The sequence below is a fragment of the Caloenas nicobarica genome, chromosome 6 (assembly GCF_036013445.1).
Source record: "Caloenas nicobarica isolate bCalNic1 chromosome 6, bCalNic1.hap1, whole genome shotgun sequence".
Taxonomy (NCBI): Eukaryota; Metazoa; Chordata; class Aves; order Columbiformes; family Columbidae; genus Caloenas; species Caloenas nicobarica.
The window spans coordinates 40,481,512-40,504,537 of NC_088250.1; the positions used below are offsets into that span (position 1 = coordinate 40,481,512).

The following is a 23,026-nucleotide window of genomic DNA, read 5'->3' on the forward strand; positions in this document are numbered from 1 at the left end:
TTTAGAATTAAATTGGATGGAAGCCACATATCCCGCAAGCACTCAGCACCCACACTACATGCGAGGGAAGAAGTCTCCACAGAAACATTGTGCAATGGAGAAGGAATTTCCCCGGCGTCAGCTTGGCCTTGCCCTCCAGCTGCTTTTCTCTTGCGCAAGATGTGCAACACCACAGGAACGTGTGCGTTTGGTTTTGGGAGCCTCCTGAGAGCCGAAGCGGAGCCAAGCGAGAGCCTCAGCTCCTCCGGATGCACACGCTGCCAAGTTCATCTCCTCTCCCTGGTGGGACCCGGCCCCATCCCACCCCCGCGGGCTGCAGGTACCGACTCCCCGACCACCCTCAGCTCACCCTTAGCTGACAATTATGGTCTGTTTTCATCTGGGTTTTATGCTTCCGAGACTCGGGTGTGAAGACAGAAGCCTAAAAGTTGTCTTAAAATAAAAATTTAAATCTTTCAGGAGACGTGACAGGTCTTTTGTAGAACGTGCTTTTTTAACAAATACACGGGTAAAGCTTCACTGCAACTCCAAGGTGGCAGAGGCAGTTTTGATAACACAAATTAAACCTGCAGGAAGGGCTTTTCCTAACGGAACAACCTCCTTCCCGTAGGAATTGAATAAACATTTACTTTGTATAATTAGATGCTCAGGTGGAATGGGGGTAAAGGAGGCTTTGTCCTCCCTTTGCCATGCCAGGGCAGCGCTTTGAGTCGGTGATGTTGAAAGGACTCTAATTTTTCTTCCATCCACCTCCCTCATCCCTTCCAGTCAACAAGGAGATCACTCCTGCCTCCAAATCGTGCAATATTTTCCTGCTAAGGGATGTCAAACTGACTCTTGAACCCTCAGGTCTTCAGGGGACAGAAAATGGTGTTTACCCCACTGGCTGCAGAGCGGTGCTCCAAGAACTGGGCTCAGATTCTGCTCCTACTTGTGACCTTTTTTAATTTTTTTTTTTTTTTTTTCTGTCAGTAGGAGTTGTGCCTTAAGTCAAAATTGGGCTTTGTATGCTTACAAACGGAACTATTACGTATCCCCTTCTGGCGAAGGGCAGCAGGCATCGGCACAGCAATAAGGACAAATATTTTGTTGAGGTCCCACGAGCAAATTCTCTGTTCAAATTAAAAGTACAAACCTGATGCTGAGAACACTGAGCCAGCAGTAATGGTTTAGATTGAGGAATAACAGCTGATGTGGTTTCCCAGGTATCTTCCAGCACACAAATACTAAATGCCCTTGTCAAGCGGAGTTTAAGAGACACAGCAGTGCTCTGCTTGCCATAAAAATAACTGTGAAAATAGGAGCTGGCAAGTCTCTTACCAGACCTAATACTGATTTGTTTTGTTGTATTTGTTTAAGTAATCATGGTAATGACAAAATCGGACTTTCTTTTTTTGCTAAACATCTATTGTTTTCCATGGTATCCGCATCATGAAGGAAGGAACAAATACGTGCTTCATTTATGATGTTATTCTGCTGAAATGTTGCTTGTATTTTTACAGCAAACACGAGTCGGGGCTGGCGGGTCACTGCCTTTTTCCTGCTACAGAGAGCAGGTTCCTCTGTGGGGTTAAATCTTAAGAGTAGCTCAGTCACAGCCGTACATGCCGCAGCCTCTACTATCACTAGTAAAGACCAGGAACCATCGAAGGTGACAAAGACGGGCTGTTCAAGGCCAACGCCGCTGCAAATCCGACGTGAAATCCAGCCCCAGAAAGCCTGGAGCTTTACTAATCCACCCCAGAGCCAGATCCCTATTTACTAAGCGCTCCATAAACACAAACCAGCCAAGGCAAAGCTCTTTTTTTTTATCTAAAGAAATGACATCCAGAGAGAGCAGATGGGAGAGCACTGGGGAACAATGAGCCAATGCTGGCCCCAGCGCTGCCAAGGACGTGGCGGCAACGGGGGGTTCGGCGAGTGAATCAGCACAGGAGCTGCTACAGCTGAACCCCAACTCAGCAATAAAATTGTATTCAACTGGGATGTTTTCAGTTAAAAACTGAAAATTGTTCAGTAAAAACGACCTGCTTGCCAGGCGGCGAGACCTGAGTGATTCCTGGCCCAGCACTGCAAACTGTCTTCTTGTCAAACTTAAAGCAACGCTCGCCAGTAGTAATGTAGCCCTAAACTTGTATTGAGGTGAACAGGAAATACTAATGCTATGAATCAGAAAAAAATGAGGCTCTTCAGAAAAGAGAAGGAAAGGCCAATAGGGACACTAGAAAAGAGCAGTAATTTCATTAAAGGATTATCCTTCATAGAGGATTTTCTCTTTTACGAGGTTGAAAAACTTACCATTTTGCTTAAGCCCAAAGCAGCCCAGAGCTGGAGAACTGTCTGTGCTCCGCGAGGAGGCCCTTCCAGGGCCCCCCTTCCAATTCAGCAAAGTAATTAAGCTCATCCTCTTCCCCCTTTAATAGTATATTTTAATTCACAGCATTGGCACTAGTTTAACAACTTTATCTTTCATTGATATAATGGCAACAGACACTCAGTTGTGATAAGAAAACACCTAAAACATTTCTTAGGCTTTAGGTTTGGGCTTCCAATCAAAAGTCTGGGGGCTGGTTAAAAGAACATGGACACAATATTTCATATAACTAATTTCTTTATTGGCATAAAAACTTTTCTGGTACATTAGACAAAAGAGCTGGTGCTCTGTAAATTTTGACAAATTATTCTGAACACACTGGTATCACAAAATAAAAGTTATGTTCTAAATTGGTTTTATAAAAAGCCCAAATTAAGATGGGCATTTGGATCCTTGTAATGGATATAGGAAGTTTACCTTTAGAAAAACAAAACCACACCTAAGTTGTTGTGTTTCTGTAGACTAGATTTGTCCCTGATTTTACTGAGATGGAATTCTGTAACAAGCCTTCAGTTTTAACCATAGGCATTTAGCCCCAAGAATAAAAATGAAGGGCAAGAGAGATATAAACAGGTATTGTTCTGATAGCTCTTTAAAGTTAAAACAATATACTTTTTTTTTTAGCCACACACATACCGAGACCTATCAAAACCTGACTATCTCTGGTTATTTGTACGGTTCCTAACAAAAGGGAAACACAGTGTTTCAAGGCATTCCACTTAGAGAGCAACTAATGTTGACTAAGTCTTCCTTAGATTGTCCGTATCTTACAAAGGTGGCAGAAACTCCACTGTCCCAAGCTCTAGGACTGGTCTGAAAAACACAACTGGGAAGTATTAATAAAGCATAAGGGTGTTTCCGCTCTTAATTACAGCAATCGATTGGTTTTGTGGAGAAAAAAAGAAATACTCTCATGTCGAAATAGCATGTTGTCAAGGGATGCTGCAGATGCAGTTAGAGCCGGGAAAAAACCAAACCAGAACAAACATTATTGCTCCTATGAAAACAAATTTGCTTATTTTCCACTGTCAAGAACTTCTAGTGCCATCTTCTAAGGTCTTTCTCAGGACATAACAAGCCAGCAAATTTAATAAGCATTCCATCCCCTCGACTGTCAAAGCTCTACCTTCTTCGTGCATCTCCACGACAAGAATTTCCTTCTGTAGACAAAGGCGACGGAAAAAAGGCCGCTGTTCCCATTTTCAGTGGTCATCTCCTTGCACAAAGAAACAAAACTCGGGTTCATGAGGCTTGTTCACCCTCACAGTGGTGAAGGAGGAAGGTGACATGTCTGCAGTGACAGAAGTGCAGAGGTTGCACCAGGACAGTCTCTGAGAAGCGCAACGTGTAAACGACATGAATGCAAATGTTCTACCTGGTTTGAAACAGGTTCTAAATCCTATTGCTCACTTCCTTCATAAATTCAAAAATCTCAGAAGGATTTCCTATCACATCGATGTAAGTATCATAAAGAATGGTCAAAACATTAGGGAAACAGAGTTTTAGACTGTCACACACCCGTTTATATCTCCGCTTTTCATCTCTGGCGTGCTCCTTACAGTAGATCCTCTCTTTACGTAAAGCTTTATGGAGTTTTATAGACTGATTTACAATTTTCTCTTTGACTCTTAATACCTGTCCAACATCAGACCTCCTTCCAGCATTCCCAAGGTACACTGTAGTTACGTCACCATCAGTGATGTCAGAAATTACAACGTCATCATTCACTTGGAATGTCCTGGGAAAAAAGCGCTTCATGTAGTGATATACACCTGTGTCAAGAACCACCACTTGTTTCTCCCCATCTGCGTCACGAACAAAATTACTCGTCTCCGTGGTGAGTCTGTGTTGCTGTGGCCTCCTCTTTGCTCTCTGATGGGATTTACTTTCTTCTCTTTTGTCCTTCTCTGAAAGGGATTTTGCTTTTAGTAACAGAAAGTCTCTCAGCAATGTGATTGCTGGAAATGAGCCTTGAACAGAAATGTGCCCATTGGCCTGCAAAGGACCAAAGCTCAAAGCTGTGCTCTTCTTTTTAAGTTCTTCTATCAGATCTTCTACAACAAATTGATCTTTGAAGATAGACATATTGAGGACAGATGTGACAGAACTGAAGACCTAGAATTTTGAATTAGAGAAGTTAAATAATGGTTAACATAGCAATGGAAGCACTACTAGATAAACTACAAATCAGCTCACATTTTCACAGTAACGAGTTACTTTCAGCGGGTAGTATCTGGACAGCCTCTTGTCTTCTAGTCGATGTTCATCCTTCTTCAGAACACTCTCTACAACTAAAGAGAAAACCAGATTCACTTCTTGCACAGTCAGATAATGCGCCACTGCCAGTCTGATGGGGGAGCATTTCACACGCGTTTTCCTCTCGATGCTTTCCCTAACCATCTCCCATACATACACACAGGTGATTCAATACTCTTGCCTAATATTTCATGCATTAGTCAAAATTGTTCAAAGAGAGACAGAAGCCTGTCTTCTTACTAACTGGCAGAGACTTATTCTCAAAGGCGTGACTACAAAAATCATACGTGTTATGGATGGTACAGATTTATTCCTAAAAACAAATATAACAAAAAGCCCATTCACAGTCATGACTTCACTGAACAGAAACAAAATCCTAAAACTTACCAGCTTACCTAAACTTACCTAAAACTTACCAGAGGGGTGCTGGTCTCACAGTTCGATAATATTCTAGTACCAGTAAACAATTTAAAATAATTTGGTTTAAGGTTAACATTCTAGGGCTAATTCTTTGGGGGACAGCTATATTTACTGCAGTACATTAAATACCTTCTTGATCTTCAAAAGTCACATACGCAACTCCTTTGTTCATTGTCGGATACGATACTTCTTCCACATCTCCCCCGTTATTCTTGGGCATTTGGAAATGAATCATGAGGATGTCGGCCATGACCTCGTCGTGCAGGAGCCCATCTGGAACGCCGGCGACGACAACGGTCCGCGCTGGTTTAGCGGCTTGTCCTGTAGCCTGCGCACAGAGACACGACACATCATGAAGGAAAGCAGGACCCGCCATCACCAAAGTGACACCCTTTTGCACACATAACACGTGCATTTAGTAGCTAATTAATTAATTAATCTGCTGAATCAGATTGCAGGGAATGCCAGACTCCCCCAGGCACCTTTCCATTACCATGCAGTAAAAAATACCCTGACTTTTAAGTTTAATTTACCACAGTATCTTCTCTTCTTAAAGCCGCAAAAATATGAACTAAATTTAACAGCTTCTCAAATGAAAGGTCCAGTGTCACACTGATAAGGTTGTTTGCTCTGTTTCTACTATTCAAAATTTGAAGGGAATGAAAAAATGTAACGGCATGTACTGTTCAATAAGGATTGTCTTTTCAGAGTGGAAGGGTCAGATTTGTGTTAAATTCATGAGAGCTTGGATCTAGGGCTGTGATCTGACTCATCTCTCCACTTATTAAATGGATAACCTTGTTAAGTGGGTAGAACAAAATCCCAGTCACCCGAGACTCGCAGTGCGTAAAACATCTACCTACACACGATTTTCATCAGAGCCAAGCCTCCCAATGCTGCAAACGCGAAACCCATCCTAAATAGGATTTGCACTCATGTCTTGTTGAGAAAAGCATGTTCTCTTTCCGTTCTTATTAAATAGACATAAACAGTAATATTGCAGTGGGAGTATCACAGAAAAAATTCTGTAAATGGTGGAACACCTAGTAAATTTTGTAACAGTTCATTGACTTGTTGGAAGAAATAAAATACATTAGTATGTCTGCATGGCAGTGTTCATGCGAACGAACTGTCAGTAACTTCAGAGTGACTGTACTCGAGGTCAGTCACTCCATCTAAATTCTTCAGACTTCTCTTACAAAGTTTCTTCTGGACCTGGGCTGCATAAAACATTAGGGCGAGCACGGCAGTTACAAAGCCGGGGCAAATGCCTCGTTGATGTGAATCCAAAACCTTGTGGACCATCAACCACAGTGTTTCTGAAGAAGGTGAGGAGACAGATTCAATGAGACTGTGCAACCACGCAAGCTTTCAATTCATAAAGAATTGAGATCTTTATTTTATCACCCATCAAATTTAAAGAGCCAGGAGCTTTAACTATATTGGGCAATTATTTTAGTGGTAAAGTTCGTGCGAAAGCAAGTTTCTGTGCTAATGAGACAACATGAGGAGAATATAAACAGGGTGCTTCCAAGATTGACGGGGTTTTATGCAGGATTTTCTCACGCTGAAGCTGCCCGGGCACGAGCGGGAGCGCTCAGCTGCCAGACAGCATCTTGCACCTTGCCAGCTGGTGTTTTGCAGCAATGCTCGTGCCTGCTATTGGGGTTAGAAAAAAAAAAAAATCCCATGAATATACAGTAGGTGTGTGCTGAATCACTTCTCAGACAAGGCTGCGTTCAGGGGCTGCTGCTGGACAGAAACGCGGGGCTGTGGGAGGTGACGATGTGACGCGATAGTGATGAAACGGCCTCAGGTTGCGCCAAGGGAGGTTGAGGTTGGATCTGGGGAACAATTTCTTCCCCAAAGGGCTGTGGGGCATTGGAACAGGCTGCCCAGGGCAGTGCTGGAGTCACCATCCCTGGAGGGGTTGGACAGACAGACATGAGGTCCTCAGGGACACGGGGCAGTGCCAGGGCTGGGGGAACGCTTGGACTCGATGAGCTTGAGGGTCTCTTCCAACCGAAATGATTGTTTTTCTATGAGGAGCCCTGCTGGTTAACGGTGACCGCGGTGTTCTGTGCCCAGCCAGGCCACGTGTTCACGGCTTCTTGGGAAATACGCAGCACAAATCCACACTGGCGAGAGATGGGCTGCGAACGCTTAGAATCATAGAACCAATTCGGCTGGAAGAGACCCTCAGGATCATCAAGTCCAGCCATAACCAAACTCTAGCACTAACCCATGTCCCTAAGAACCCTGTCTTACCCACAGACCTCATCGGTTCTCATAGTTATTAAAAAAAAAAAACAAAAAACGAGTACTAGTGAGAGGGAAATCGGCCCTTCCACTCTTGAGGGGAGCCCGGGGCAGATGGGCAGCGCTGCTGTCTGAGCACGGGGGGACGGACACAATTCACTCCTTTTATTCACTTCGCCATTGTTTTGAACGCTCGGAGGCTCCTACCAGGCCAAGGCCGCTCCCCCCGCCCCGGCCCGCCCGCCCCGCAGCCCCGGGAGCGCCGCCGCGCGTCCCCCGGCCTCCCCGCCGCCCTCCCCGCCGCCCTCCCCGGGCAGCGCCGGCCCTTCCCCGCCGCGGGTCGCTGCCTCGGCGGCCCCGCTCCCCGCACGGCCCTGCCCGCCCCCCGCACTTGCCATGGCGGTGGCTCCGCCGCGCCCCGGAGCGGGAGAACTTGGCGAGGAGCGGGAGGGCCCGGCCGGGCCCGGCGGTGAAACAGAAAGCGAAACGGCGGCTCCTGCGCTCCCGGGGCTGAGGGGCGGGGGGGGCGCGGTCCCGCCTCGCCGGGAGGAGCGAAATCCCTCCTGCTTCTCACAAGAAATGGCCGGAGCCCCCCGGGGCCCGGGGACGCCGCCTCCCGAGGAAACGCACCGTGCCCGGCATGTCTGGGCTTGTCCTTACGGTGAGGCCGCACCTCGGAGCCTGAGGGCGGTTCTAGGCCCCTCACGCCAAGAAAGGCCTTGTGGGGCTGGAGCGAGTTGAGAGAAGGGAACGGGGCTGGTGAGGGGCTGGAGCAGAAGTGTGATGGGAGCGGCTGAGGGAGCTGGGGGTTCAGCTGGAGAACAGGAGCTGAGGGGAGACCTTCTGATCTCTGACCTGCCTGAAAGGAGCTTGGAGCTGGGGGGGTCGGGCTCTGCTCCCCAGGAACAAGCGCCAGGACCAGAGGAAGCGGCCTCAAGTTGCGCCAGGGGAGGTTGGGGTTGGATCTGGGGAACAATTTCTTCCCCAAAGGGCTGTGGGGCATTGGAACAGGCTGCCCAGGGCAGTGCTGGAGTCACCATCCCTGGAGGGGCTGGACAGACGGACATGAGGTTCTCAGGACACGGGGCAGTGCCAGGGCTGGGGGAACGCTTGGACTCAATGAGCTTGAGCGTCTCTTCCAACCAAAGCGATTCTTTGATTCCTGATACCCCTGTGTCTCCTCAGCACCGGGCTGCCCAAGCTGGCTCCTCGCACATAGACAAGGTGACCAAAGGCTCTATTGAACATGTACGGCCACCGTGGCATCCACGCCGGCCTACACCAGGGCCCTCTGACTGCCCTGACATCGAGGTTTGCTCACGGTGGAAACTGCAGCTATGAAGATGGGAAGTATTTGAATGAAGGATGGGCATAAAAAAGTCACAGCTCTTCTTCAAACTTCCAGTCAAATTTACTCTGGTAGGTAGAAACAAGGATATCACCATTTGCAGAAACATCACCAGAATTCTGTATTCTTGTTTTTCATCATTAAAACTGTTTTCCGGCCTTTATGTGGCACCACTATTGCTTTAAAATGTAACAGTATAATCAACTCATCAGAGAGAAAACTGAGACATTTACAGATACTGATTGTCTTAAAATGTTACTTAAAAGCCCATCTTGATTTTATTTACTTAACACCTGTAGCTTCTCACTACTCCCCCACACTGATACATTATGAGAATTTTAAACTTTTTTCTTTTTTAAGGATTCGCTTCTCAACAGTTATCAGTGAGGTACAATTAAAATTCATTACATTTTTTACCTTCATCAGGTTTCTCCCCCCATTCTTTTTAAGGCAACTTGATCTCATCAACATTTTAAGATTGTTACATGCTGAAGTACACAATCTCTGTAAATACTTCAGTACTACTATTTTTTAAAATCATTTCATAATTGTCAGGTAATCAATCCATGCCTTTGCATGCACTAAACGGTAAGAGGTGCTGCAGTCACATGTATCTCACCCAACAGTAAATTCAAAATTAACTCTGGTGCTCACAGCCTTTTAGTTTCCCATTTTCAATCCTATCTATTAACAGCTTCTCTAGAATAATAATACCTGAGATATCTGTAGTGCTACTTTGGTGCATTGTCCCTTTTCTGCATAAGATGTCAAACACTATGAAAATAAATTATTTGCAATGTTGGACCCACGCTTCTTTGAAGTTAAGATTATTGTTGCCAAACCATTTCAGCCCCCAAGGGTAGCAAATAAAAAGGACAACAGCAGAAAAGGAAAAAAACATTCCTCCTTGGGAAAGAAATCCTCCTCTTACTTTGTACTTCTGTTTTATTTCAAATATATTTTAGAATGAGAACTGGAAGGCTGAACTGAAAACAAAAGGGGGACTTTACACACTGAAAAATTAATTTACCTTAAACTGTATATGGCTTTTTCCAACTCTCTCTACACACCCTGGCAGAGTAGTCAGGCCACTCACACGCACCGAAACAGGGACCTCAGACACAGCGCTGGTACAAAGCAATCTGGTTTAGATAGAGAATAATCTCAATTCTTTAATATTTTCAAGTAAGCAAAATCATGAACAAAAATGAGGAAAAATGTAATCGTAGAAACAAGTATTCAAACAATAAACCAGGCTATTAACTTATCAGAAGCTCAGCAGAATTTGCGTTACATCCTAGGAGAAGTAACTGCGTGTTGACAGCTAAAAGCACTATGACTGCCACGGCATTTCTTACAGGTGCAATTTTTTATGGTGGTTTTGCACTCTCCCTTTCCCTATTCTCATCACTAATTTGATAATGCGGATTTTGTGAAATTACAGGATAATTGCTTGCAGGTATTTGAGTTGTGGTGGCACACAGCAACCTCAGCAGGCCTGGGGTTCTGTCAGAGATACCTTCTGAAGCTCTGGCACTTCAAAAAAGCAGGTCTAGGAAGACACTTTTGACTGGGATTACCTATGGCTTTTGTAACCAAAATGAAGGAAGGGATAGATTTATCCCATTTTGGATTATGCGACCTGTCTAAAATTTGCAGGATACAAAATCTGTCAAGTGTGCAGAAAGTTTCAAGTGCTGGTAAAGGCTTTTCCTATGACTTTATGAGGAACCTCTGGAATACCATCAATGAGTTTTACTGAATTTCTATACAAAGTCTGTGCTGTTACACAAATCAGAAAGGCAGGGAGTTCCTCTTTTTAAAGTATAAATTTCAGAGCATTAAAGTACAATGTCTGCATAACTTCCTATGCCTCTGATGAAGCAAAAACTCAGAACTTCATGAGTTGAACCTCCAATTTCCCATGTGGCATTCTAAGTATCCTCCTCAAAACAAACGCATGTTACTCCTTTTGATACATATTTGATTTTGTCTATTTCCCCACCATTATTACTAGGCTTCTGAAAATGAATTTCAATCATGTCCTGTATGCTTTCTTCATCATCTTCCATCTCTTGAATTCCTTTCAACAGAATGGTCTTCTTAGAAATCCCACTGTAGAGCTGTTGAGGAAAGAAAAACAACTGAAGGCACTGACAGATACTGAAAATAAACATCCTTGATCAGGTAGGGCTCGGATCTTTGATTACATTTTACGACTTTGGACAGCAGAGTGTATTTCTGTCACTGGAAATAACAGGAGTTCCAAACTCTGTCATACACTACAGAGTTCAATACGCTGCCTTAACTGGTGTGTCCTGTGCTCCTTAATGCCCCCAAACTGGATCTGGGGATCTCTGATGACTCTGGACAGCATCACTCCAGAAAAATGCATGCCAGTACATGCCACACACCTGCAAAGGATGCTGCTGTATCTCATAAACACACACACTCAGTCAATGCTGTAATTATAAAGGCCTGATTATATACACAATACTGACTTGATTACAATCTATTCATAGAGCGTAAAAGACAATTTTGGTGAGAATATGATGAGCAAGCAAACTAGTGTTACAGGAGAAGTCATTATTTGGGATGAATGAATGAATGAATGAATGAATGAACAAAAATGAATGAGCAAATGTTTCCTAGAACAACAAGGGTCTCCACTGAGATTATCAACAAGGCTTCTCATTAGGGATGAATATGACAGTGCATTGTGACTCGGAAAAACATTGTTGTGTCTAATATTAACCTGCTTTACAAACAATTCAGTATCTGTCTCCTGTCCAGCACAGACATTATGGTAAGCAATGATACAATTTGATCAAGGAAAGACACACACACCCTTTAAAAATAAATTACAGCTTTCACACTGCAAACCATCAGATTATCAGCAGAGCAGGCTCACGCTTGCTATGAAGTTTCACAACGTGCATGACACAAAAGCTGCTGCGGTCCTCAGAACTGAAAATTCTACCCACATCTCGTATTTCCCACATATCTGTTCTATTAAGGGCTTAGCCTGGACTAGATTCTTTTACCTGAAATTTTTCCAAGTGTGCGCAGCTGTTTGGGGAGACAGAAAGCCTGTAGCACCTTCCATTTACAAAGAGTGGATATTCAGTACATCTCACAAAGCCATTGGCTGCTGTAATAGAGAATGAGAAAAAGAGGAGTAATATAATCTGAAATGCATTCTGTAAGCATATCAAAGAACAGACTAATCTTTCATATATGGATTTAGAAGCTAATATATGGTAGCACACTTGCACACTCTTCATATGCCTTTTGAGAAATGTTTATTTGGCATTTCCAAAAAAGCAAAATCATTAAATACCCACAAAAGCTTCTGAAATAAATCTAAAGCAGCTGCTCTAAATGGATGTGGCTCCACTGATCTTCATAGAATTTCATACAGTTGGGCAATCTGAATGCCTGTCTAACTTCATTCTAATGAAACAAGAGCTAAAATCAAACATATTTTCCTCATTTTCTTTTTTGCAATATGAATGTCAAGCAAAGAGAAAAAAGGCTTTTGACAAAGAAAGAAATAAAGCTGACAAACTGCCTATCAGGTCATGTTTGATCAAAAAGGAACATGATGAAATACTGCTTTATTTACAGATGGGTGAGTGAACCCACATCTTTTCCTCATCTACTTAACTCTCCGTGGCAAGAATTTGCTGCATTCAGTGGTTGAGTTAATGCAGAATGTAATATGGAATGGAGTGTAACGCAGAATGGACAATCTGGCCTGTACATCTCGCTAACAAAATATTACACACTGTACCTCCAGGTCTGAGGAACGTGATAACAGCTGTTCCAGACTGCCTGTCGTAGCTCACATTTTCTACTTCTCCTCCTCCTCCCTGTTTAGATTTGTAGAAATTCAGCTCTAACTTGTCTCTCATCCAGTCCTCAGGAATGGATAGCTCAGGTATGTCTGAAATGTTGATCTTCTTGCCAGAAATAGTGACATGGAGCTAAAAAAATAAAATTTTGGTGCACTTTGTGACTGAAAACACCCAAAACCCTGAACCTAAAGCTTCTTAAATACTGCAAGTTCATATCTTTATGGTTTCATCTTTCATTTGATTACCTCAAATTTGATTCCCATTTCAAGTGTAAAAGGCTTCACACGCACATCTGTTATTTTGCTGTCCAGGTTCACAGTATGTTTGCCCATCTTTATCAGTCTCTGGGCAACTAAGGAAAATCACAAGTTTTCAGATATGAAATCCTTGTTGAATCATTATAAACCCCAAACTATTCCCCAGTCTCTGAAGCAAAATCTCCTTTAGCATCAATAAAGAACAAATAAATAAAAGTTAGGCAACCAGATCCCATTATCCACGTCTTCACCATCCCTCTCTCATCTCAGATCTCCACATCACCTGATGTGTAGATTTAACCAACGTAACTGCTGTCGGAATAAGGCACTGCCCAGAGTAAAGAAAATAATCAAATTCTGCTGCCAAAACATTTTGAATCATTCTTGACAATACTCTGGGAGGTAGAAACATATTCCCAGTTTCAAACACCAAGTGTTGTTTGTATTAGCTGAGAGCAGAAATCTGGTAATCCAACAAAAACATGCAGAGTGCTTGCAAGGATTTTTTTTCTAGTGATTGGTACACAATAGTGAACGGTTCTCTGTGTATTCTTTCTTTGGCTGTTGTTGATTTTTTTTTCTCTCCAAATGTTTATGTAAATATTTTCCCTTTGGCAATGAAATACATCAGAGACATTAATTTTATACTTAAAATATACATCATACCTTCTTCATCTTCAAAAGTAAGCAGGGCCTGGTTTTGATTCAGTCTGAATGGGATTTTTGTAGCTGCACCAAAAACACAGTGAGTATTCACATCTGGATTATCATCCTTCGTGTCTTCCATGTGACTGAACTTCATTTTCATTTCTGCTACTTTTTTTTTAATCTAATATTTTAGAATCAAGATAGGAAAAAAACCAACAAATTCTGTAACTTATTGCAGAACGGAAACATAAATAGTAGTCTTCCCTTGAAGTGCTACATATATATATATATTTAACAGTCAAGCAGATTGAAGTTGTGGCTGGTAAAACAGGTAGAACTCTTCTAACTAGACTGACTAGTTGTCTATTCCTGGGAATTTTGTCAATGCGGTGGGCTTTTTTTCCCTTTGATTAACTTTGAACTTCAACTTGACCTTATACAGTAATAATTCAACTGAAGTCCACAGAGATTTTCACCTGCAAAAGCAGAATACTTTTGGTATCTAAAATTTGCAAAATGCAAGTATCAGAGTCATTTGTGTTGCGATTTATTTTTGCCTAATTGCATCACTGCTCTACAGCAATGGGAAGTCTGCTAATTAACAGCCTTATTTGTTGCCGTCTTAGTAAAATAGATAAGAATATCCAAGTATTTTCTAACAAGGATAGATTAAAGCTGTTCATGGAAATGTTGGTTAGGAAAGGTTCTTTGATAGACTTGAGGGAGTTTTGGATAACTCCTTTTTCCCCTTTATGTAACCATTTCAAAATAAAACCCTGCATAGAAGAAAAATACTCATTGTGTCAAGATAAAATAACTAGAGTAATTAAAGAATTCCTGCCATGTATCTTCAAAACGAGCATCTTATGTGTGAGCTGCTTTCTTTCCACTTCCTCTGCTGCCCATGGAAAAAGATGCTTTTCCTAAAGATAATTCACACACAGGGTGTAGGTTCCTCTTCACCACTTCTGGAACCCTTTAGAATCTCCTTCTCTGGCTGCAAATTGAGTTATTTCTGATTTGGAGTAACATGAGAAAGGTTATAATCAAGTCCAGCTCAATGTAGGCTAAAATAAATGTTACATTTGCCATATAATGGACATATTCCCTTTCTTCCCTCCTCTTGCCCAAGAAATGTAAAATGAAAGTACCCGAAAATTACTAATGCTATGTGTATTTTTTATTCTAGTGTCTTTCATTTAATAATTTTCTGCCTTTCTTCATTCCTCTCATGTGTTCAATATCTCACATACTTGTTTCCATGTCCTTAGCCTGCTTCACATTATCTTGCCAGATAAGATAAGAAAACCCAAAACTTCAAGCTATATTTTATATTGGAATCACTGGAGGTTCAAATTATGAACACTGGCCCCAACAGTCTAGAACTGACGAAATGAAAATGTGCCTTTCCAAAAGACAAATTGCAAAATATTTCCAACTTCACCTGCCCGCCCAGCGAAAGCACCGAACTGCATCCTGCGAGGTCTTCCCGGAGCTTTTCAATCTCTCTCTTCAGCTCAGCATTCCCTTGGTTTAGAGCAAAGAGTTCTCTCTACAGCCCAACAAGTAAAAAATGCAAAATTAAACACACAGAAGACAAAAATACATTTCATCAAAATCTGTAGAGATTAGAAACGGTTTCAACTTTTAATTATCCTACACGACGGCCATGCACAATACATTTTTTGCATAGCTTTAACTACCCGCAAGGTAAATTCACACACCAAGGAGCAGTTTTAAAATAAATTACAGTAAGAGAGTTTTTGAAACAAGGCGTTAGTGTTTCCAAGCACATACAGTTTACCATAAATTGCACAGCGCTTTCCATAGTTATGTCATTTCCCTATACACACATGCAAGGTCAGAGCCTATGTCAACACACAAACATTTTATTTTTTGTACCATGTGTGATCCTGGGAACTGTTATTCCCTTTTCTGAAAAGTTTACCAGTTTCTACTCCTACTCTTCCCTCTATCTTCCTTCAGCAAGGAAGAGGGAACATTTCTTCTACCTCCTGTCTGCTACACACACCCTTCACACCAATGAATCCTGAATGGGCATAAAGCCAATGTAACTAAATCCAATATTCCCTGGACAGGGAACACAACAGAACGAGAAGGAAACACAGCAGATGGAGTCACAACCAGCCATATGCAGTTAGAAGATGATTCCTTTAAAGTCATTCATCACTTGAGACATTTAGACCAGTTCCCATCAGCTGAAGATGATGTAAAACAAAAGCCAGGTGAAGATAGTGACCTCTTCTGGCTATAAAATCCAAACATTTATGACTGGAGAACCAAATCCAGCTCCCAGAAAATCTCACACCAACCTGCATGTACTTAACCTATTAATTACATTTTAATAAATGGCCTCAAGTTGCGCCAGGGGAGGTTGAGGTTGGATCTGGGGAACGATTTCTTCCCCAAAGGGCTGTGGGGCATTGGAACAGGCTGCCCAGGGCAGTGCTGGAGTCACCACCCCTGGAGGGTTGGACAGACGGATATGAGGTTCTCAGGGACATGGGGTAGAGGTGGATGTGGCAGTGCTGGGTTAATGGTTGGTCTTCATCTTCTATACAAAATAGGTCTCAGTTTTGCCTTTACTCTTCCAACATTGCCATAAGTCTTATTTTATTGCACTGGTTCTTAATCTGCCACTGGAAAACTATGTGTAGAACATTCCAGTCATACAGTCTGCAAACTGGTACAGCTGTTTAAACTGAAAAGGAAATATTACTCTCATTTTTTCTAATCGCACCTCCTTCCCAACTCCCCAAATACTAACAGTCAGGAGTAAACTTTCTCCATACCTCATAGGTGTCCCTAGACATCATCATGTCCTTGTGCTGTTTCTCTTGAAGGTTCTTGAGCTGTATCAGCTTGTCCTCTGCTTTAGTATACTCTTCATCAGCACTTACTTTACAGAGGAGAAGGTCAGCTTTTGCTTTTTCAGCTTTTTCAACTTCTTCCTGGATAGTAAAAAGATTTTTTTTTCTTCCATGGCACCAAACAAAACCTTAAGCCCTTTATATTTATTTTCAAGACTTTGGATAAATATTTCTCTTAGACTTACAAGTGTAGTTACCACTGAGATCAACACAAGCAGGAAAAGAGAACAAGTCAGACAAACATGATTTGGTTTTAGAAGGGTGGACTAAAGATCTTCCAAGTATCTTTCAGCTAATTTCCACCAATCTGTGTGCTTTATAGAACTTGCCTTCCATTTCTTCAGTTCTTCCTCAAGTCTTTCCATCTCATCTTTTGATGTGCCAAAAGAGTCAGTGGTTGTCACACTCTGGAGAGAAAAGAAGAGGCACACACAGGTTTTCCCTTCCATTAGGCAATAATTGAGACACAGCAAACAATTCAAATGAGTCTTCAAAATAAAAATAAAAAAACAAACCCTCTGGAGTTGGATGAAGCATTCTGCCATGGTACTTTTCAATGAATGTCCATAATGAAAGTCCAGTGTATTTTGCCTGTGTGCTCATTTGCTGTTTTTCTCCAATTATGCAGGCAAGATATGTGGTGAGTAAAACATTTTAAGAGATCAATTGTATTTAAGTAAATCTTCCTAGAATCTGCGTGCCAGACGATGGCATATACCACCTAATTTTTTTTAAAAGCCTTCACACACTTAGGCCAAATCATTGAGCTATTTTAATGGCTGTACAGGACAAAAACCTAAGACGATGGATCCTGGTCAGTCATCACTATTTGATAACTATCCCACTGAAAATATTCACAGGCTAATATTTTGGTAAAGAATAAAAGCAAGTTGTCCCTACATTCTTCCATGGAGAACTGAGCCCCTCAAACCACCAATGTTTATCTAAGTGCTTTCTCAGCAGTTCCTCTAAGAGGATGTATAAAGAATATGCAGGCCTAATGAGGAAAAAAATTTCAAAATTGGATGCTTCTGAGATCAGGGAGATTGGACAACAAAAGGTATCATCAAGCAGGAGGAAGATGATAAAAGAAGCATTTCTGAATTTAAGTACTTCAGAGCAGAAGTTCACAAGCACGGGAAAACGACAACTGTAAAAAGCCCAAGAAGAGAGAAAATCTTCTCTGCTCTGTTTTGTTTCTATGGCTGCAATATTCTGCAGGACAGACAAAAAAAAATCCAAAGAGACCTGCTGAAACAATCCCTCCCTTTTACTTAAGATTACATAACACTTGAATGTGAACCATGAAATTTAGGCATGGAAAAGGTCTAAATTAGATAATCTCATCCAATCCCTTGGTAATGCTGGGTATTTCCTAAAAACAATAAAACACAAAATATTTTTTCCACTACTTTGTCCAGTTTCAAATGCCTATTAAGCAACAGGGAAATCCCCATCTGCGTATAACTTAAAACCGGGAAAAAAATTCCTTCGCTCAAGGGATTGAGTGCAGGAAAGGAGAAGGATGCACATGCCACATCTGGAAGCTGATAAGAAAGGATGTCTGTTTTTTCCTGAAAAATGGTCTAAGGCAACAGTTTTAAACCTGGAAGAAGGAAAACATAACAAGGAAAATGCAAGAAATCCCAGGGAAAGTCTCATCCCAACTACTTAGTGAACCGCAGGAATTGAATCAAGGGAGGCACCAGGAAAAGGGAAAGTCCCCTGAGAAACCTCCACAGAGAGACATGAGGTAGGACAGGGAAATTCTAACAGACTCTGGAATGCAGACACTTTGGAATGGGATTTTCCCTATGGGAAGAGGAGATGAAGTCCAAAGAGGAGGGAAGTCCAAAGTATTAAAGGATGGAAGAAGATGAGACAAGAAGTTTCAGAAGCAGCCCAAGCACAAACCTTCGTTCAGAGATGCTATAGTTAAATACTGATTTTTTTTTTTCCAGGCAGAACATCAGGAAATACTTACAAAACCATTATCTTGTAAAGATAGCGGTGGACTTGTTATATCCATTGAAACCTGAGGGAACAGGAAAAAACATTACAACATTGTGTGCATTGGCTCTTTTTTTGTGGCAGAGCAGAATACCAGAAAGGAATATGAGAAGCTGTGTCGAGCTTGAAGAATTTTTGAATGTCAATGTTGTATCGTTTTATAGGCAAAAGTGATATATATTGGATAACTGAAACCTCATTGCTTACTAAGCATAAAAGCCAGAGACGTCTGAGGAATTCTACACGGCACAGCTTAATTTTTCTGTTATGAAACTTATGTACTTACCTTTATGCTACTTTTGCGCTGTTACATGCATGCCTAACATCCTGTATGCTCTGTGCTTGAGAGACACAACCCTTAAACCTGCTTAACGCAAATGAAAACACTGCAGATAATGTAAAAATCCGGAATCAGTCGCCACAGCATTTTGTGAAGGCAGATAAAAAAGGAATTTAGACACATTCACGGGCCGCTGACCCACAAACCCAGATGCTAAGGCACACAGGTTCCCGAGCAGATCTGTTCTTTGGATGCCGGGTTCAGTGCGAAAGCTTCGCACCCTGAATTGAACACAACGGCTGCCAGGACCTGGGAACATTTCTGACGCTCTCCCCTGGGAATTCTGACCTGGTTTTTGACCTGACACCCCTGTACCCGCCGCGCTCACCAACGCGAGGTTTCACACTGAGGTTGTGTTCTGTTTATGATCCGGGAATCTGCTTTGCGTTAAGCAACCAAGATTTACCGACTTATGTACTGAATCGTGAATTAGGAAAAATGAAAGTAGCATAACTGGAAAACACCCTCCCTTGGCTCCCCCCGGCAGCTCGGGCCTGGCCCTGTGTCCCCAAACTTTCTCCTCTGGCCCTGGGGACCCAAAAGGGGCCTCACGGCCCCACTCGGAGCCCCGGCAGCCCCCGCCCGCCCCGGGGCTCGCAGCCCCTGGGGGCTCGCACAGACAGCGGCCGGGAGCCGGGCGGACCGCCGGGGCTGGGACACAAGCCCGGGGCTGCGCACACAAGCCCGGGGCTGGGGACACAAGCCCGGGGCTGGGACACAAGCCCGGGGCTGGGGACACAAGCCCGGGGCTGGCACACAAGCCCGGGGTCCGCACAACTTACGCAGCTCCGGAGCGCTGGGTCGCAGCCGCGGGTCCCTGCCCAGCAGCCTCCGGCGCCGCTTTCGGTTTCTTCCTCGAAATGACGTAGGGGAAGGTGGTGGCTCCGTCTTCCCGCTCGTGTCCCGCCCGCCCTCGGCTGCCGAGCGCCGAGGGGTCGCTGTGATCAGCCCGCGTGTGCTGCAGAAAACGGGGAAAATGCCAGAAAATGCGGGGAGCGGGTGGGCCGGGAAGGGCTGCTGGTGGTTGCGCCCGCAGGGAGGGCACGAAGGCTCCCAGTCTGCCGTCACCTCCCTTCGTTTCACCTCTTTTTCACCCATCTCACCGGGCTGGAAGCTTCCGGTTTGGCCTCTAGTTTTTTCTATAGACTTGGCATCCTCAGGCTAATCCTGGTGGATTTATTTATTTGTTTGTTCTAAGCCACTTTCTCTGGAATTGTGTGTTTGTATTCTTGGGAATAACTCTTCCTTCTTTGCTGGGCGGTGGCAAAAGTTATGAAGCGTTCAGTGACAGAAAGACCCTTTGCTGATGGAGACGCCACATTAATTTTTTTTTTTAAAAAAGTTATGGAAACAGTCTGGAAAACCAAGTGGCAGGTGGTGGCCAGGTGGTCCTTTCCCTGGGGTGGCAGCAGCTCACAGTCTCAGAGGGTCCCCACTATCTCAGAGGGATCCCACCATCTCAGAGGGTCCCCACCATCTCAGAGGGATCCCACCATCTCAGAGGGTTCCCACCATCTCAGAGGGTTCCCACCATCTCAGAGGGATCCCACCATCTCAGAGGGATCCCACCATCTCAGAGGGTTCCCACCATCTCAGAGGGATCCCACCATCTCAGAGGGTTCCCAGAATCTCAGAGGGTTCCCACCATCTCAGAGGGTTCCCACCATCTCAGAGGGATCCCACCATCTCAGAGGGTTCCCACCATCTCAGAGGGTTCCCAGAATCTCAGAGGGTTCCCACCATCTCAGAGGGTTCCCAGAATCTCAGAGGGATCCCACCATCTCAGAAGGATCCCACCATCTCAGAGAGTTCCCACCATCTCAGAGGGTTCCCACCATCTCAGAGGGTCCCCACCATCTCAGAGGGTTCCCACCATCTCAGAGGGATCCCACCATCTCAGAGGGATCCCACCATCTCAGAGAGTTCCCACCATCTCAGAGGGATCCCACCATCTCAGAGGGATCCCACCATCTCAGAGGGTTCCCACCATCTCAGAGGGATCCCACCATCTCAGAAGGATCCCACCATCTCAGAGGGTTCCCACCATCTCAGAGGGATCCCACCATCTCAGAAGGATCCCACAATCTCAGAAGGATCCCCACCATCTCAGAGGGATCCCACCATCTCAGAGGGTTCCCACCATCTCAGAGGGATCCCACCATCTCAGAAGGATCCCACCATCTCAGAGGGTTCCCACCATCTCAGAGGGATCCCACCATCTCAGAAGGATCCCACCATCTCAGAGGGTTCCCACCATCTCAGAGGGATCCCACCATCTCAGAAGGATCCCACAATCTCAGAAGGATCCCCACCATCTCAGAGGGATCCCACCATCTCAGAGAGTTCCCACCATCTTACAGGGATCCCACCATCTCACAGGGGTCCCACCATCTCAGAGGGACTCCACCACCATCTCAGAGGCATCGCACCATCTCAGGTCAGGGAGATGAGGTGGGGCCCTGGGGCAGGGGGTGGCTGCCATCTCTCATCCAGGCTTCATCCTCCTTCCAAGAGGCGTATGGTTGATTTATAAACCCTTCAGTATGGATTCATAAAAATGATCCGTGGCAGACACACATAGAATAGGGCAACAAAGTCATGGCCGGGCAGTCTATGGACAATGCTAGCTTCACTCTGTGGTGTTTAAGGTCTCTTGAGGTTTTTTTCCAGTCCTTTGGCTGGTGATAGCATTGGGTGAGTTGGATTGGAGCCCCAATCTGACAAGTACCTCCTTTTCCCCCCTCACAAAAAGCCCTGGTTTTGGCCAGACCAGTTCCCAGGTCTGTGAGCACAAGTGCTGGTGCCAGCGCAGGGGCAGAAGGGGAGGAGAACTTCAGAACTTCAGCTTAGAGAAGTCATGACATGTGGACTGGTGTGAGGTGAATTATGGTTGCAAATATTTGCTGTGTTATCCGGTGAGCACTCATTTGCTAGAGATTTCAGGGAAGAACTTCTTCAGGTGAAAAAAACCTCAGATTTCCATGGTGATCGGCTTAAGGAAGACAAAGCGCTGGGTCCTCCTTGAAGGGTAAAAGGCTTTGGTTACTGAATGATCGTTCTTCATGTAGGTAACTAAAGGAAAGAGTCTCTTACGGATCCTGAGAGAGCTGATACGACTTGCTTTGTTGTGCTGCCAGGACAGACTGGGCTTCTCATGATGGGACCTGTCAGGTGGCAGCTACAAAGCGTGTTGTTGAGCACGGATGGGTGAAAGAAAAGTACCCCAGACAACTTTCACCAATAGCTCTTGGATTCAGGAGCATCCAAAATTGTATCCAAGACACAGCCGATTGAATTAAAACTTAGCGATACTTGTAATAGGTGCATTGCGGTTGTGAACAAAATGTAGGCAATGTCCTAGGCCAAGAAATGACAAAAGCACATCGCTTTCAGGTTTCCTTTAAAACTAAGCTGACTAATCTTTTAAATGTTACCTTCAAAACTGCAAACAGACTTGTACTCATTGGCCAAAGTATTTTGCAGACTGTTAAAGAAATTAATCCACAAAAATTCAAAATATGCCAAATAGCTGGAGAAAGAGTAGAAGCTGACTTTGTGACTTAGCAGACACGGACTTGTATTATAGTGTCAGAGAGAAGCAGGAGCAGCCGTACAGCAGCCACGCGTTGCAGTGAAATCGGTTGGGCTCTGTGTGAGAGAAGCCAGACAAAGGTTATCGGGACTTTGGCTTTTCTTGGCTATACCAAAGGAATCTTGGCTTGCATCCTGCTTGGATAGAAATCACCTTGTGCCACTGAATTCAGTGGGAGTTTTACCCATGGGGTAATTATTGTAGCAGTTTCAAATGTCCGTGTCTGGTTTTTTTAAGATAAGTGGATGAAACTATGACCTTGTATTAGAGATATTTTTTTAATTATTTTCTGCCTTGACAATGGATAACTCTGTTTACTATTGCTTTGTAAACATCAAGCTGGTTACTAATGAGATGAGTAAAAGGGAGAGGTTTAGCTGGAGTGGCCAGGGAGGAGGAGGTGATTTTATGATGACCTAAGTACATCAGATTTCGGTTTAAATGTCAGAGTGGCAGGCTGCTCTCCAGCAACCCTGGTCATGTTGGGAAGTCACTGCTGCTCTGAAAGACCCTTATTTCTCTAAACTCCAGGGAATGCAGCAACACCAACATGTTTACTCGACCTGCTTTGGGATGTGAGCTGAACAGCGTGTTTGTGCTTGTTTGGTGAAGGACATTTCTTGGAGATACTGAACTGGGCCAAGTTCCTGAGCTGAAATGGATTTGACTTGGAGTCGATACGTTCATTGATTTCTGTGTGTTGTGAATTTATACTGTTAACCTCTTCTGAATCACAGTAAAGGGAAGAGCATTGATTTCATAACTCCAAAGAGT

The 23,026-nt window shown here is 43.9% G+C and overlaps 2 protein-coding genes across 2 annotated transcripts; both read right to left on the reverse strand.

The window, feature by feature from the left end:
• Nucleotides 1-2,625: 2,625 nt before the first annotated feature.
• RBM43 (RNA binding motif protein 43) lies at nucleotides 2,626-7,963 on the reverse strand. The gene is made up of 4 exons (XM_065637985.1): nucleotides 7,705-7,963; nucleotides 5,180-5,378; nucleotides 4,571-4,665; nucleotides 2,626-4,489 (listed from the first exon to the last, which is right to left on the reverse strand). Exons 1-4 carry the CDS (start codon nucleotides 7,705-7,707, stop codon nucleotides 3,767-3,769), a joined length of 1,020 nt encoding a protein of 339 aa, XP_065494057.1. The 5' UTR covers nucleotides 7,708-7,963; the 3' UTR covers nucleotides 2,626-3,766.
• A 1,835-nt stretch (nucleotides 7,964-9,798) lies between these two features.
• NMI (N-myc and STAT interactor) lies at nucleotides 9,799-19,602 on the reverse strand. Its single transcript, XM_065637755.1, has 10 exons — nucleotides 19,443-19,602; nucleotides 18,295-18,345; nucleotides 16,640-16,717; nucleotides 16,233-16,391; nucleotides 14,864-14,971; nucleotides 13,438-13,600; nucleotides 12,760-12,866; nucleotides 12,451-12,643; nucleotides 11,702-11,808; nucleotides 9,799-10,780 (listed from the first exon to the last, which is right to left on the reverse strand). Exons 2-10 carry the CDS (start codon nucleotides 18,337-18,339, stop codon nucleotides 10,592-10,594), a joined length of 1,149 nt encoding a protein of 382 aa, XP_065493827.1. The 5' UTR covers nucleotides 18,340-18,345; nucleotides 19,443-19,602; the 3' UTR covers nucleotides 9,799-10,591.
• Between the last annotated feature and the right edge of the window lie 3,424 nt (nucleotides 19,603-23,026).